Source organism: Microcaecilia unicolor, chromosome 9 (genome assembly GCF_901765095.1).
Source record: "Microcaecilia unicolor chromosome 9, aMicUni1.1, whole genome shotgun sequence".
NCBI lineage: Eukaryota > Metazoa > Chordata > Amphibia > Gymnophiona > Siphonopidae > Microcaecilia > Microcaecilia unicolor.
Genome location: NC_044039.1, coordinates 144,441,438 through 144,459,279, shown reverse-complemented (window position 1 = coordinate 144,459,279; position 17,842 = coordinate 144,441,438). Strand labels below are relative to the sequence as shown.

The following is a 17,842-nucleotide window of genomic DNA, read 5'->3' as shown; positions in this document are numbered from 1 at the left end:
GAACATTAAATACAGATCATTGGAGAGGCATATTTTCAAAGCATTTAGACTTACAAAGTTTAATAGTAACCTATGGAACTTTGTAAGTCTAAGTGCTTTGAAAATGAGCCTATAATGTCTCTGTGTATATGGGTAACATGGAGGCTTATGATGGCTACAATGCAAATACACAATGCTCCATTGGGAATCACAGGGCAGCTGAGAGAAAAGAACTTTAGCTCTGGTGGTTATTTTCTGTCTAAGGATATATTATATTATATTTCAGTGATGTACATCTACTGATAGCTGTTCAACTTTATTGACTTTCTGTTGGCTAAGCTGAAGAGCTTCTTCATATGTTCAGTGTCTTTTCATTAGTAATTACAAGTGTGGAAATTGCCTTTTCACAGATCTTTTCCTGTTAAAAATACCATATCACAGACAGGGACAGACTTCCCAATAGACAGAAATTGCTTTTGGGCAATGACCCTATCAGAGCAGTTGCTCTTCCTAGGTTGACAGCAGTTCAGCTGTGTCATCCCAGGAAGACACCTCCTTAGGCTAGCCACAGCCTCAGTGGGGAATCCTCAACCAGTAGGGGTTGATGGCCAGTTGTCCATGCCTAAGGGTAGATAAATAGATAAGTCTGGGGCTGAGTCACAGGAACGAGTTGGGAAGTATAGTTGGGTTGCATATTTCAAAAAGCAGCAGCTGGATCATGGGACATCCTTGCTATGAGAATTACCTTGGCTATCAGACCCCAAACTAGCTAAGACTGTTGGAAATGGCACTGTCTGCTTTGAAATTGGTAAACATTCTCAGCACTCTCTGATTTGTGTGGAAAGAAATGGGTCAGTATTGAAAAGGTTTGTATGGTTAACTTTTTAAGTTAGCCAATTGCCAAAGTTTGAATTACCTGTCCCGCACAATAGTGAAATAATAGGCACACACTTTGAAGTGTATAAAATCTAGCCACATATAAAGAGGTTGGGCTGGAAGTGTTGCTGGATATGTATACAACTTTATGAGGTCAACGCTGAAAAATATATAACATAAATGGCCATCACTACCTGGAAGTGAAAGATACCAGCATAATTGTCAGTGAAATTCTGCTCGTGAGGTATGACCCGGAAAAGCAGCTTTTCATTCAGTGTCAATGATGCAATGGCAGCTAAGAACCAGCAGTCACCTGTAAGGAAGGAAACAAGTTAAGGTATCACAACACAATGCCTTTCATAGGATACGAGGTAGGGGTGAGAATGAAGTATAGCATCCCAGAGCCTGGACTACAATCCCTAGAATCTCCTCTCAGGCTGCCTAAGAAATATACCTTACAGTGTGACTTATGAAATGAGCAGATACATATAACACTTAACAATAAAACATGTGAGATATAGCTTCTCTTATCTCAGCCAATAAATGTGATGATATCCTCTGCAAAACCTCTACGTGGATTTCTGAAACAGCTGAGAAAAATGAAGATACTTTTTTGTTTTCTGTTACATGATAGGTTTTTAAGATGATAATTTTATAACAGGGCATCTAGGCTAAGAGGGTAAGCAAACACCTATGTCAAGCCTATTTTGTAAAGACAAGTAGGTGCTTACATTTCTTAACAGAATACTAGCACAAGTGACAGGAAATATGCTTGTACTTACGATACAATCACTTATATCGGCTCTTTAGCCAGTGTAAATGCTTATGTCTAGATGTTTGTGAAAATGTAACAAAACCCAGGCTGCTAAGCACTGCCATGAAGAGGAAATAGGTTCAATTCCCAGGTCAGGCCTTCTACTCCCTCTCCCCTATGTCCCTCTCCCCTAGTCATTGTGCAATGGTGCAACCTTGTGGCAGTATTTATTGCCCATGGTTGTAAGGCTCCAGAAAGAGCTCTACTGTGTAGCCCATTGCTAAAGAATTGCTATAATGACTTGGTTAAGGGAGTTGAGAGGCGGTAGTCCCTGGCTAGCTTTAAATGAAGGATTATGGCACTAGAGCCCAAAAGATACCTGTTCTGATGAACCACAACACTCAGGGGAGGTGTGGGAGGGCCTATGCGCATACAGAGCATGCCAAATCGGCACTACCACCCGGCTAACGCATGAGCCAGGCAGTAATTCTGAATTTGGAGCATGCCGAATCCTGCAGTAGAAAATAATTTTCTATTTTCTACCGCAGGCTGCTTACCCGGCGGTAAGCAGCAGTTGGAGCGCACTGCATGCTTACCACCACCCATTGACCTTACTGCTAGGTACAATGGGTGGTGGTAAGGTCTCAGGCCGAAAATAAATGCGCGCTGGTTTCAATTTTAGCGCACGTCCATTTTCCGGCCCCTTAAAAAGGCCCTTTTTCCTAGATGCGGTAAAAAATGTCCCAGCGCATGCCCAAAAGACACGTTTGCACTACCGAAGGCCACTTTTTTAGTAAAAGGAACCCTAAAGGAGCAGGAGGAAATCTGCCGGGTTTGTTGCTTTATTTCATTCTATTTTATAACTCCACTCAGGAGTGTGCTCTGTACAATTATTGATGTCCCTTCTATAAATAGACTTCTGAGGGGAGCTGTCCCTGAAATGAGCATTCTAGTAATACACCCCCACCCCCACCCTCTGGAATAATCAGGAGAAATGTATCAAGCAGAAACCCTCAACTCATTAAAAAAAATAAAAAACCGGCATAGTGACAGAAAACTTTATTAAATAAAGCCAAAATAACAAATGCCATTTACCTATTTGAGATCATAGATCAGGGTTCTTAACCTTTGTTGGTTCTGTACCTCTTGATCAATGAAACCTTCACACCCCTTTCCTAAGACACGTGTCCACTAGTGACTGCCACTAACAGTGCTAACGTCACTAAAATTACAGTGGTACAACAATTCACAACACAACCTCTAACTGTAACACATCTTTTCATATAAGAAATGAACTAAGACATCTTCTCAAGAAACCCAGGGGCCCTTTTATTAAGGTGCATAGAGGGGCATAATCGAATGGGGGCGGCCATCTCCGGGGACGGCCCCGGGAAGGGGCAGAGCCAACCATATTATTGAACAAGATGGGCGGCCATCTTTCATTTCGATAATACAGTCGGGGCCGGCCAAATCTCAGCACTTATGTCAACCTTAGAGATGGTCGACCTAAATGTTGAGATCGCTGGACTTAGAGATGGCCAGCCTCGGTTTTCGGCGATAATGGAAACCGAGGCCAGCCATCTCAAAACTGACCAAATCCAAGTCATTTGGTCGTGGGAGGAGCCAGCATTTGTAGTGCACTGGTCCCACTCACATGCCAGGACACCAACCGGGCACCCTAGGGGGCACTGCAGTGGACTTCATTAATTGCTCCCAGGTACATTGCTCCCTTCCCTTGGGTGCTGAGCCCCCCCAAAATTCCCCCCAAAACCCACTACCCACAACTGTACACCACTACCATAGCCCTTATGGATGAAGGGGGGCACCTACAAGTGGGTACAGTGGGTTTCTGGTGGGTTTTGGAGGGCTCACATTTACCACCAAAAGTGTAACAGGTGGGGGGGGGGGGGGGGATGGGCCTGGGTCCGCCTACCTGAAGTGCACTGCTTCCACTAAATCTGCTCCAGGGACCTGCACACTGCTGTCATGGAGCTGGGTATGACATTTCAGGCTGGCATAGAGGCTGGCAAAAAAATGTTCTTAATTTTTTTTTTAGGGTGGGAGGGGGTTGGTGACCACTGGGGGAGTACGGGGAGGTCATCCCCGATTCCCTCCGGTGGTCATCTGGTCAGTTCGGACACCTTTTTGAGTCTTGGTCCTGAAAATAAATGGACCAAGTAAAGTCGGCCAAATGCTCGTCAGGGCCGCCCTTCTTTTTTCCATTATCAGCCGAGGGCGCCCATGTGTTAACCACGTCCCCGTCCCGCCTTCGCTATGCCTCCAACACGCCCCTTAAACTTTCGCCGCTCCTGCGACGGACTGCAGTTGAGGGTGGCCAAAATCGGCTTTCGATTATGCCAATTTGGCCGCACCTGAGAGAAGTGCGCCCATCTCCCGATTTGTGTCGGAAGATGGGCACCCTTTTCCTTTGAAAATAAGCAGGATAGGCACCTACACACATCCAATGCGCATCAATTTGGAACTACCACCCGGCTACTGCGAGCCCCATGCGATAATTTCATTTTTTACATGCGTCCATTACACGCGGCAGAAAATATATATTTTTTCCACTGTGTGGCACTAACCAGGCAGTAATCAGCAGTGTATGCACGCTGATGATTACCGCCCGGTTAACACCTGAGACCTTACTGCTAAATCAATGGGTGGCGGAAAGGTCTCAGGCCCAAAATGGACGCATGCCAATTTTTATTTTGCCACACGTCAATTTTCGGCCTCCCAAAAAAAGCCTTTTCTGCAGGTGCACTGAAAAATGGGCCTCCGTGTGTCCAATACATGCATCTACACCAGCGCAGGCCACTTTTCGGTTCACCTTAGAAAAAGGACTCCACAATGACTACTCCATATGCGCTAATAGTTATCTTGCCAATCACTGTAAAACACAGCATCATACAACCTTGTAAATGTAATATATATATATATTTATTTATTTATGAACATTTATACCCCACTTTTTTCCACATTAAGCAGACTCAAAGTGGCTTACAAAGTACAGGAATCAATTACAATTACATTAGATAAGGTAAAAGGAACAGGGTAGGAAGTAAAAAGGGAAAGGATATATACAGTGGTGGAAATAAGTATTTGATCCCTTGCTGATTTTGTAAGTTTGCCCACTGACAAAGACATGAGCAGCCCATAATTGAAGGGTAGGTTATTGGTAACAGTGAGAGATAGCACATCACAAATTAAATCCGGAAAATCACATTGTGGAAAGTATATGAATTTATTTGCATTCTGCAGAGGGAAATAAGTATTTGATCCCCCACCAACCAGTAAGAGATCTGGCCCCTACAGACCAGGTAGATGCTCCAAATTAACTCGTTACCTGCATGACAGACAGCTGTCGGCAATGGTCACCTGTATGAAAGACACCTGTCCACAGACTCAGTGAATCAGTCAGACTCTAACCTCTACAAAATGGCCAAGAGCAAGGAGCTGTCTAAGGATGTCAGGGACAAGATCATACACCTGCACAAGGCTGGAATGGGCTACAAAACCATCAGTAAGACGCTGGGCGAGAAGGAGACAACTGTTGGTGCCATAGTAAGAAAATGGAAGAAGTACAAAATGACTGTCAATCGACAAAGATCTGGGGCTCCACGCAAAATCTCACCTCATGGGGTATCCTTGATCATGAGGAAGGTTAGAAATCAGCCTACAACTACAAGGGGGGAACTTGTCAATGATCTCAAGGCAGCTGGGACCACTGTCACCACGAAAACCATTGGTAACACATTACGACATAACGGATTGCAATCCTGCAGTGCCCGCAAGGTCCCCCTGCTCCGGAAGGCACATGTGACGGCCCGTCTGAAGTTTGCCAGTGAACACCTGGATGATGCCGAGAGTGATTGGGAGAAGGTGCTGTGGTCAGATGAGACAAAAATTGAGCTCTTTGGCATGAACTCAACTCGCCGTGTTTGGAGGAAGAGAAATGCTGCCTATGACCCAAAGAACACCGTCCCCACTGTCAAGCATGGAGGTGGAAATGTTATGTTTTGGGGGTGTTTCTCTGCTAAGGGCACAGGACTACTTCACCGCATCAATGGGAGAATGGATGGGGCCATGTACCGTACAATTCTGAGTGACAACCTCCTTCCCTCCGCCAGGGCCTTAAAAATGGGTCGTGGCTGGGTCTTCCAGCACGACAATGACCCAAAACATACAGCCAAGGCAACAAAGGAGTGGCTCAGGAAGAAGCACATTAGGGTCATGGAGTGGCCTAGCCAGTCACCAGACCTTAATCCCATTGAAAACTTATGGAGGGAGCTGAAGCTGCGAGTTGCCAAGCGACAGCCCAGAACTCTTAATGATTTAGAGATGATCTGCAAAGAGGAGTGGACCAAAATTCCTCCTGACATGTGTGCAAACCTCATCATCAACTACAGAAGACGTCTGACCGCTGTGCTTGCCAACAAGGGTTTTGCCACCAAGTATTAGGTCTTGTTTGCCAGAGGGATTAAATACTTATTTCCCTCTGCAGAATGCAAATAAATTCATATACTTTCCACAATGTGATTTTCCGGATTTAATTTGTGATGTGCTATCTCTCACTGTTACCAATAACCTACCCTTCAATTATGGGCTGCTCATGTCTTTGTCAGTGGGCAAACTTACAAAATCAGCAAGGGATCAAATACTTATTTCCACCACTGTATATATTACCAAAAACTGTACTAAGAACTGCCTTCACTCTGCTCAGATTTCAAAAACCCTCCCATGCACCCTGTTTGCTCTCTTCCCACACCCCTTAGGGTGCAGGAACCACTGTCATAGATTATGACTTATTATTGTCATAAAGAGGCTTGGAAATCAAAACAATTTAAAATGACGTTCCTCTTATCATCCTACCTTTCAACAGGGTGGTAATTAATGGTGGGCAAGAGGGAAGGTTGCAAGGGGCGAAAAGTCACTGGGGGGTGGGGTGCAGAGAGGGAAGAGTTGCAGAAGAATATTTTTTAGCACTGGGAGCAGGTCTGGGGGCGGAGAGTAGGTGTGCCCAGCGCTAATCGGTTAGGGACTGTTTTACTAAAGAGTTGCCACATTTCAACCCGGAATGACCGCTGGCCCAACATGGGTGCTGGCAGTAGTTCTGCCCCCAGTGTGCACCATTTCTGGTGCTAGTGGAAATATTGAAAAAAAAAAGCTTAATCCTGGCAAGCAGGATCTACGACCTTTGCACACGTTAGTAAAAGAAGATTTGTTTCCCCAAAAGTCATGATACTTTTATAATAAAAAAAAAAAACCAACAACATCTTCAATACTATAATCCATGACAGTATACAAAGGGTAATTTTCAAAACTGTCTGAAAATGGCTCTCTCAAGATCTTGCTTAAAGTGCATGCGTGGTTCCATAGTGTACATGCTTGTAGCCACATTGAGGGGAGGTATACCTGGGGTCATGGTTCAGGCTGAATAAGGAAATAATGTGTAGATTTTCATCCATCAGTTTTCAGTGGGAATGTACTCATGTATAGATGTACATCAGTGGCATGCTGTCAGGTGGCTTGAATCCATAGCCAGACATTGGGGTCCTTTTACTAAGGTGTACTAAATGATAAAAAAATTTAAGTAATAAAATGGACTTAACATTTAGAACATAAAAAATCTATTAGGGTACCTTAGTACTGTAAAAGGAGCCCATTGTCTTTTCTTTTTGCTGTGGCCACACCAGGAACCTGGAGCATTGTGTGTGGCTATCATACAGCAGAGATTAGGTGGGGAACAGGTAGGTACAGAAGACACTCTAATTAATGCTCTGAGGACGGAAAAGGTGTAAACAGGGTTTGCTATTTCGCACTATGCAGCTGCTCAGCTTCCACTCCCATGCACCTGCCTACAGCCTTAATTTCTGGGAGCCTGTACCGTCCTGAACCTGCAAGGACTGAACTCAAGCCACTGAGAGAGACAGACTGAGGGCTACAGGAGGTGCAAGGAGTCAGGGTTTAAAGATCAGGGGTGGGAGATTGACTAGCACAGTAAGAAAGAAAAGGGGCACTGAACACCATGGGAAGGGGAAAAGACACCGAGTAGGGGGTGGGAAAGAAAGAGGTGGAAGTTGGGAAAAGAGGAAAGGGTTTGGGGAGTAGGGGCAGAGACTGGGGAAAAAAGAGAGTGAAAATCAAAAGAAGGACAAAGAGGGTAATGTGAGGTGACAGAAAAAGGAATTTGGGGAGTGGCGTTAGCAGGAGAAGAGAGGGATGGAAGCAGAGAGGAGAATGCAGGCTGTGGGTTAGAAGGGAAAGAGATGAGAGTGGGAGCCAATAGAGTGGAATTTGGAGGAGAAAAGGTGAGGGATAGGACAGCAGAGAAATAGAGAAGGGAGTGCAGGGTAAGAAGAGGCAGGAAGGGGGCAGGGCAGGAGGTGAGGAGATAGCTGTTGAGCACAGTGTGCAAGGAGACAGGACTGAAAAGGGGTACTGATGGTGTTTTTGTGGGGGTGGGGTGGAAGATGTTATATTGGGGCTGCCTTTTACGGAATTTTCTACCATAAATATCACCACAGGTCACTGGTGTGTATACTTATAGGGATGTAGCATTAGAAAGGGGAAAGAGAAAGGTTAGCCTCTCTGGCATCCTTCTCCTTCCCTCATGACCCTAGGGCTGTGGAATGGCTTCAGTCATATGCAGTCACTTGTGATGATGCTCAGCGTCTGAAGCATTCTGGCCCAGATGGAGAAGTTTAGCTAGATATTTTATTTTCTGTTATGTTCATTTTGTTGAAAAAAAATCCACAATTTTTCATTTTGCAGAAAATGTTGCCAGACTTTAATCTTTACTATAGTACTTGATCTTATAAAATCCCCCTCATCAAATATTCCTAAATTTATACAAGATGCATTCCTCTCAGTTATTAGTCAAAGATCACTATCCAAACCTGGAATAAATAGGGGGGAAATGATTCTGATATTTCACTCACTTAAAATGTATTTTAAGTCTTCTAAAACAAAATTGCAAATTAGGAGGTATTTTTGTAACAGGGTATCTCTAAACATTTCCAAAATGGCCTCTATGCCATCCCTCTTTCATAAAGGCAACATAGGTTCCCGTTTCTCTGTGCCGCTATAAAGTCGGCTTGTGCAATATCTCAGAACAGTGTACAAATCATCTCATAGAAATGTACACCTGCTCCAACAATGCATTAATGTGTGTGTGTAATCTATTTTGTAGAGCATGCATGTATATCACAATTCCACAATGACTAGAGGACAAAGAGGTTTCTTACCTAGTTCTCCTTGGCAAATGTCAGTTCTGTTGGCACCACCAATGATAAATTGAGGATTCTTGCATATTTCCTGTACAAGAAAATGAAAGAAGGGTCAATTGATGATGTGTCGTTATCAAAGGAGTACATGAGGGGTAATAATCAAAGAGCTTGTGGGGCTGGCAGACCCACACATCCATTGTACCCAGAAGTCTAGGGATGTGACATTATGGTTGGCACTGGCATTTTTCATATGTTGTCTATGAAATTAAATCTCTTCTTTAGCATCTGGCTTGTTTCTCCAATATAGCACCCTTCGTCACACTTTTTACATTGAATGATATATACCACATTGGAAGATAAGCATGTGAAGCTTTTGGATATCAATAAAGACTATTTGCTTCTTAAAAGGTCTACTTCTTGTTTTTATCCTTCACTTTGGATTTGGTGGACCGCTTGCCTTGTTGGTTTCTCATTTCAAAATGGTTACTACTCACCTGTTTTTATCTTCCTTATATGCACATGTGGGTGAAACATGGCCATGTCGGGTTACTGTTCCAATAAACCACTTCTCTTTTATTATTGCTGATCTGTTCTGTATGTTTTATTGAGTTGCCTGTCGGCAGATCTTCACCTCTTATTGTTTAGTTACATTTTTAAAACAAGGATTCTAATTGAAGATCAACTGGCAGCATGTTCCACAAAACAGGGACAACATAGCAGAAGGTAAAGTCCAGCAGGGAAGGCACCAGTAAGAGATTGGTGTTTGAGGAATGAAGGGAGTGAGATGGGGCATATGCAATAAGCCTATCCAATAAATAAGAAGGCAGTCCTGTATAAAAAACTTTATGAGCCAAAAACCAAGACTTTAAACTTATTCTACCAGAAATCGGTAACCGTTATGGTGTGGACAGAAGAAGGGTAACATGATCGTATTGTTCGCATGGAAAAAAATGTTCACTGCTGTATTTGAAAATAATTGCAGAGAAGGGCTGGAACTTGTCCAGGAGTTGTGATAGGAAAGAAATTGTAAAAATGGAAGTATGGTGTGAGAAAGCAAGCCTTCAAATTGAGCATGAACCTAAACTCCCATCTTCAGTTCATCAGTAGTAAAGATCCAAAGTTCTTCCCTCAGAGAGCTACCTACACAAACTGCCTTATCACAGTTAGTAACAGAAGGAAGTGCAAAAGTGGCATTGTGGGACTCAAAACGTCAAGGGAGGAATATGTAGAGGCTGATGAAGAAAAAGCAGAATTGTTTAACATACATTTCTGTTCGCTGTGCACTGCGGAAAAGCTGGGAATAGGACCACAGAAAATGAACACAAATAGGAATGGCTCTGAACAATTTTCAGAAGATTGCATTCATGAGCAGCTAGTTAAACTAAGAGTAGACAAAGGGGCGGAGCCTGATTTGATACATCCAAGACTAAGGAAAGAAATCGGGGAACTTTTAATGGCCTTCATTCTCACCTTTTTGATACTATAAAGTAGTTGGTGTAATTCCTCTTCCTAAAAGCAGAAGTAAGGAGGAATATGAAATTTCAGATCAGTGAGTCTGACTTTGGTGGCCAATATATTAATGAAACCACTGCAAAACAGAGGATAGTGCAGTTTCCGGAATCCAATGGACTACAGACTGAAGGAAGCATGGTTTTTCCAGATGTAAGTCATGCCAGACAAATCTGATCAATTTCTTTGACTAAAGAGGTGGATCTGGGGGAGAGCACTAAATGTGATGTACTTAGATTTTAGCACAGCTTTTGACATGGTTCCAGAAAGGCAACATAAGTGAGCATCTTTGGTCTGGTCCCTATAGTCAGGTACAGCCTTAAGCAGGGGTAGCTGCACAGGGCCCACACTCCTAGGGGGCCCTGCCCTAGCATGTTTTCCTGTCTCTGATCCCCCCCCCCCCCCCTTAAAACATGTGTTTCTCCATAGAAGGCTTAGGGCAGCGGCAGTGATTTGCATAGGCTGTCTGTCACAGACACTGGAGCCTGCTCTCTGCTGTGTCCTGCCCTTGTGGAAGCAGAAAGTTATGTCAGAAGTGGGCAGGACACAGCAGAGAGCAGGTTCCAACAAAGTAGTCAAAAAGGATGGAAGAAATTACCTCATGGTTTTACCTTTAGTGTTTTCAGGTAAGCCTAAAATGCAAAGATTGTTTCTACACATCCAATTTGCTAAGTTTTCAATATCATGCTGTAACTAGGACTAGGGGGCATGCAATGAAGCTACAAAGTAGTACATTTAAAATGAATCTGAGTAAATATTTCTTCACGCAACGTGTAGTTAAACTCTGGAATTCGTTGCCAGAGAATATAGTAAAAGCAGTTAGCTTAGCAGGGTTTAAAAAAGGTTTGGCTAACTTCCTAAAGGAAAAGTCCATGCCAATATTAAGATGGACTTGGGGAAAATCCACTGCATATTTCTAGGTTAAGCAGCATAAAATGTATTGTTTTGGTTTGGGATCTTGCCAGGTACTTGTAACCTGGATTGGCCACTGTTGGAAACAGGATGCTGCACTTGACGGACTTCGGTCTGCCCCAGTATGTCAACACTTACGTTCTTATTTTCTTATTTAAGAAGAAAGCAATCCACCGAGGTGGATGAACACAAACTCCCACGAACACAAACTATCAAAATAAGGAGTGGGAAGTGGACCAATGACTCCAGGGAAACGGGACTATGGTGATAAAGGAAACAGCTTTATTCGCAGACTCGACACAGTACTGTGTTTTGGCCACAGGCCTGCCTCAGGAGTCTAAAATTAAAAAAATAAAATAAAACAATAACACAACATAATAATCTATTACAAAACAATCGCAATCTAATATAAACATTATAATTTTTTAGAATACTTATAGTAATATATATGGAAACATGTAAATGAATGAATAGAAACTGAAAAATCACCTCCATGGATACCAGAATGCGGAGTTCCTCAAGGATCCCCCCTCTCACCAACCATCTTCAACATAATGATGATACCTCTAGCCAAACTTTTAGCCGATCAAAACCTTAACCCTCACATATATGCAGACGATGTCACGATCTACATCCCGTTCAAACACAATCTAAACGAAATCACCAACGAGATCAACCAAAGCTTCAGAACCATGCATAGCTGGGCAGATTCATTCCAGCTAAAACTCAACGCAGAAAAAACTCAATGCCTAGTACTCACTTCTCAATACAACACAAACAATTACTCCACTATAACCACACCATACTGCACCCTTCCTATATCAGAAAACCTGAAGATTCTTGGAGTTACCATCGACCAAAACCTCACTCTCAATACCCACGTGAAGAACACGACAAAAAAGATGTTCTATTCGATGTGGAAACTCAAAAGAGTTAAGCCTTTCTTCCCGAGAAGCATCTTTCGTACCTTGGTACAATCTATGGTAATTAGTCACCTGGATTACTGTAACACCCTATACGCTGGATGCAAAGAACAGACTATTAAGAAACTCCAAACAGTCCAAAATACCACAGCCAGACTCATATATGGAAAGACCAAATACGAAAGTGCGAAACCCTTAAGAGAGAAACGTCACTGGTTTCCACTCAAGGAACGTATCGAATTCAAGATCTGCACGATCGTATACAAGATCATTCACGCAGATGCCCCACTGTACATGTTTAACCTTGTGGACCTACCGCCCAGAAACGCCAAGAGATCAGCCCGCAAATTCCTCAATCTGAACTTCCCCATTTGTAAAGGACTTAAATATAAGCAGGCATACGCCACTACCTTCTCCTACAGAAGTACACAGATATGGAATGGGTTACCCCCAGCCCTAAAAACTATGGACAATCTAAGCAACGTTTGCAAATCTCTGAAGACACATCTCTTCAATAGAGCCTACAAAAAGAACCCTTAAAGACACAAATCACCTCCTAAACTATCCTATCTAGCATCATCTTCTCTAATTCCTCATCCATCTTCTGCTTACTTTTGATTGTATCCAATATCCTGTCATGACTTTGTCATAACAACACTCTGTAAGCCACATTGAGCCTGCAAATAGGTGGGAAAATGTGGGGTACAAATGCAATAAATAATAATAATAATAACAAAACCTCATATGTAAATGCAAGAAATAAGATCAAAATGCAGTATAATAAAGAAATGAAAATTTAAATAAAAAAATAAAAATAGAAATAAAAATCATTTTTATTTTAATTTTCATTTCTTTATTATATTGCATTTTGATCTTATGTATTTCTTGCATTTACATATGAGGTTTCTATTCATTCATTTACATGTTTCCATATATGTTACTATAAGTATTCTAAAAAATTATAATGTTTATATTAGATTGTGATTGTTTTGTAATAGATTATGATGTTGTTTTATTATTCTCTGCGCATATCCAGCAGATAGCCAAGTCCTGTCGCTTCTTCCTCTTTAACATCAGCAAAATTCGCCCTTTCCTCTCTGAACACACCACCCGAACTCTCATCCACGTTCTCATTACCTCTCGCCTTGACTACTGCAACTTACTCCTCACCGGCCTCCCACTTAGCCATCTGTCCCCCCTTCAATCTGTTCAGAACTCTGCTGCACGTCTTATATTCCGCCAGAACCGATATACTCATATCACCCCTCTCCTCAGGTCACTTCACTGGCTTCCAATCAGATACCGCATTCAATTCAAGCTTCTCCTTCTTACCTACAAATGCACTCAGTCTGCCGCCCCTCACTACCTTTCTACCCTCATCTCCCCTTACGTTCCCACCTGAAACCTCCGTTCACAGGACAAATCCCTCCTCTCAGTACCCTTCTCCACCACCGCCTACTCCAGGCTCCGCTCATTCTGCCTCGCCTCACCCTATGCTTGGAACAACCTTCCTGAGCCCTTACGCCAAGCCCCCTCCCTGCCCATCTTCAAGTCTTTGCTTAAAACCCACCTCTTCAATGCTGCGTTCGGCACCTAACTCTTACCGTTCAGTAATCCAGACTGCTCCAATTTTGACTGCCCCTTTCGGACTGACTGTTCACTTGTCTTTTAGATTGTAAGCTCCTTGAGCAGGGACTGTCCCTCTATGTTAAATTGTACAGTGCTGCGTAACCCTAGTAGCGCTTTAGAAATGTTAAGTAGTATTTTTTTTTTTTATTTTAGACTCCTGAGGCAGGCCTGTGGCCGAAACACAGTACTGTGTCAAGTCTGCGAATAAAGCTGCTTCCTTTATCACCATAGTCCTGTTTCCCTGGAGTCATTGGTCCACTTCCCACTCCTTATTTTCTTATTTGCCAGATGCAAACAGATGAATCTTCTAGTACTCCAAATCAGATTCACTAATTTGAGGGCACCGCATGAGATATGACAAAAAGGTTTGTTAAATTAATTTGGCAAACCTGCAGAATTGAAGTGTGTTCCTCAAACTAGTCTGTAAGCCAGTGCTTCTCAATCCAGTCCTTGGAGTACACCCAGCCAGTCTGGTTGTCAGGATATCCACAATGAATATGTATGAGAAAGATTTGCATACTGAGGAGGACGTGCATGTAACTCTATCTCACTCATATTCATTGTGGATATCCTGAAAACCTGTCTAGGGTGTGCTTTGAGGACTAGGATGAGAAGCACTACTGAGCTGGCACAGTAACAAACCTGGTCTGAACATTCTGTTAATGGAAAAGGAATTCATGGCATCTTGTCAAAGGACTTAATAGCTTCCAGTCAAAGTGGGTCAGCCCATCATTAGACTATATACTGTAACACATGCGGCTTTTATGTGTGTTTATTGCACATAATTTATGGAGAGAGCAGCACATAATAACTCCTTTAGTTACAGCAATCAACACCAACCTTCCTGGGAGCTTTTGAGCCGGGCTACGACTTGCTAACATTTTTATTTTTTTACAAGTTCTACTTTCAAGAGTACAGAGTGGCAGAAAACCTTTTGAAAATAATGACATTCTTATTCATATAGCCTAAGCACATTGTTTATTTTTATTTTTAACAAAACAAATAGCAGGGGATGATGCTACTAGAAGTACAGGGGATATTAAAAATCAGAAAAAATTAAGGGCGGTGTAGAGGTTTGGTGTGTTTAGACCAGTGTTTCCCGAGTCCAATCCTGGAGTACCCCTTGCCAGTCAGGGTTTCAGGATATCTACAATGAATATGCATGCACTTGATTTGCATACACTGCCTCCATTATATGCAAATCTCTTTCATGTACATTCATTGTAGATATCCTGAAAATCTGCCTGGCAAGGGGTACTCCAGGACCGGACTTCGGAAACGCTGGTTTAGAAATCAACACCAGGAGTTGAAGCTTACCTAAACATAATTATTAACACATGCAGATTATAGACAGTGCTTAAGGCAGAAAGGGTATTGGCTAATTTGAACTGGGACTGTCCCACTTACGGTTGTCAACTGGATTTAGAGTCCACTGATAGAGTTGATTCAGTCCTGGGTTTACCCTATTGCAGTGGCGTACCAAGGGGGGGCGGTGGGGGCAGTCCGCCCCGGGTGCACGCCGCTGGGGGGGGTGCCTCGTGCACCTGTCCTTCGTTTGTTCCATGCTCCCTGTGCCCCGGAACAGGTCCTGTTCCGGGGCAGAGGGAGCATGGAACGAATGGACAGGCGCGTGCGGCACCCCCCCCCAGCGGCGTGCACCCGGGGGGTCCTTTTGCCGGGGAGGTCGCACTGCATCCGGGGGGGCCGCACCCGGGGGTCGGGGCGCATCGGCGATCGCCCCGGGTGTCAGCCCCCCTAGGAACACCACTGCCCTATTGCATGCAGCAACTTGTAGTCTTTAGTTTGTTAGGGAATGCAGTAGGGCAGTGGTTCCCATACCTGGTCCTGGAGGCACCCGAGCCACTGTTTTCAGGATACCCAAAATGAATATTCATGAGAGAGATTTGCATGTACTGCCTCCAATACATGCAAATCTCTTTCATGAATATTCATTGTGGATATCCTGAAAACCTGACTGGCTAGTGTGTGTCCAGGACCAGGTTTGGGAACCACTGCAACAGGGAATCAGAGCTGCAAATCTCTTCATGCAATGGGGTAAACCCAGGACTGGATCAAACTTACATCTCAAAGCAGTATGGTATTTGTAGTCCATGATTCTACCCACTGAAATCAGTACTGCAGGTCCAATTATGCATCAGGATGAGGCTGGCAGAAATCCAGGACTGCCTTAAATCTCCCTCCTGGGCTCGGTATCTTGGAAGCTCCGTATAGCAGTGTTTGAGCTATACCCTGCAATATGTAAGCCAGGTCCTGTTTTATGCCTACTTGAATAAAGACCAGTTCTAGAATCTCTGATGCAAGTGCAGAGATGCCAGATTACCCAGTTCTGGAGATTTTGAGACAGTCCTGGATTTCTGACCACTCCATGCTGGTGCATTATGGGATTTGCTGCACTGATTCAAGGGGCAGGATCCGGCACTACAAATTGTACAATGCTTTGGGATGTAAGTTCACAACCAGGAATAGACCAAAATCTTCAACCTGGAAATGGGTAACTTGGTATCTCCGCAAATGGGGTTTTACTTTGTTTTTTTTTTAAATTTGACTCAGTATCTTTGATCTCATGTTTCCTGTAATTTGCCTGTGTACGGAGCCTGCACCTCTGAACTCTAGTACTATCCCCAAAATCTGGGGTGGAACATAAACAGAATGCAACTAGTACTAAACAAATAGGGATGTGCTTTCATGCATATGCTACAGAATTATTCAAAGCTTGTTAAAAGAGCAGAAAATTGTGAGAAATTGCTGAAGGCTCTTGTGATATCAGAAGACCAGGCATCCAAATGGCAGATGAAATGTAAAGTGATACCCATAGGGAAAAATAATCCCACCTACAAATACAAAATGTTGGGTGGGGAGTTAGGAGTCTCCACCCAAGAAAAAGATCTTGGCGTCATTGCAGATAACATGTTGTATTTTTCAGCTCAAAGTATTGTGGTTGCCAAAAAAAAAAAAAGCAAGTAGAATGTTAGGAATTATTTGAAAAGAAATGGAGAACTAAACTAAACTAAACTAAACTGAGGATATCATTATTCCTTTGTAGAGCACCTGTTACGACTGCACCTTCAATACTGTTCTGGTCACCCCATCTGAAAAAGGATGTAGAGGAACTAGAAAAAAATCCAGAGAAAGACAACAAAATTGATAAAGGAGATGGAATGAACCTCTTTGTTATGAAGAAAGGTTAAACGCTTTAGAACCTTCCTTACATCTTGGAAAAGAGCCAATAGAGAGGGTATGATAGAAAATTATAAAATCGTGACTGGTGTGAAAAGGTTACGTGGAGGGGCATTTTCGGAAGGGAAGTCCAAGTTTCGATTTGCACGTCCTTGCAAAATGTTGCAATCCAGGAGCGGGGAAATCCGTATTTTCGAAACAAGATGGACGTCCATCTTTCATTTCGAAAATACCGTCAGGGACGTCCAAATCCTTAAATTTCACCGTCCCTAGATTTGGACGTCCCTAAACATGGACGTTTCTGATTTTCGGCAATTTTCGAAACCAAGGACATCCATCTCAGAAACAACCAAATGCAAGCGATTTGGTTATGGGAGGAGCCAGCATTTGTAATGCACTGGTCCCCCTGACATGCCAGGACACCAACCGGGCAACCTAGGGGTCACTGCAGTGGACTTCATAAAATGCTCCCAGGAACATAGCTCCCTTACCTTGTGTGCTGAGCCCCCCCCAAAACCCACTACCCACAACTGTACACCACTACCATAGCCCTTATTTATTTATTTATTTATTTATTTATTTGTTACATTTGTATCCCACATTTTCCCCCCTATTTGCAGGGTCAATGTGGCTTACAAAGTACCAGAAAGGCGTTTGTAGATTCCGGTGTGAACAAATACAATGTGATGCTGTGGTAAGATGAAGTTTATATGGCAGAACCACAATAAGAATCGTCGAGCAGAGGAGTAGAGTTATGTTCATTACGAGCTTTAGTTTTCTTGTGTAGCTGAGGTCAGACTAGTATGGTGATGAATTATGTGTTAGAAGGCTTA

General features: G+C 43.1%; 1 protein-coding gene and 1 long non-coding RNA gene across 7 annotated transcripts in view; both read right to left on the bottom strand.

Annotated features, from left to right (window-relative positions):
• Positions 1 to 17,842, bottom strand: part of CAPN3 (calpain 3) — a 129,545-nt gene that overhangs the window by 86,238 nt on the left and 25,465 nt on the right. For all 6 annotated transcript variants that reach the window (XM_030215244.1, XM_030215246.1, XM_030215247.1 and 3 more), the window contains exons 2-3: positions 8,857 to 8,926; positions 1,050 to 1,168 (exon numbers count right to left, since the gene is read on the bottom strand). In XM_030215244.1, the coding sequence (XP_030071104.1) occupies positions 1,050 to 1,168; positions 8,857 to 8,926 (189 nt within the window). The remainder of the gene's footprint in view (positions 1 to 1,049; positions 1,169 to 8,856; positions 8,927 to 17,842) is intronic.
• On the bottom strand, positions 9,787 to 17,193 carry LOC115478043. The gene is made up of 3 exons (XR_003943423.1): positions 17,113 to 17,193; positions 17,042 to 17,043; positions 9,787 to 9,798 (listed from the first exon to the last, which is right to left on the bottom strand). It is a non-coding gene; the product is annotated as an uncharacterized LOC115478043 (long non-coding RNA).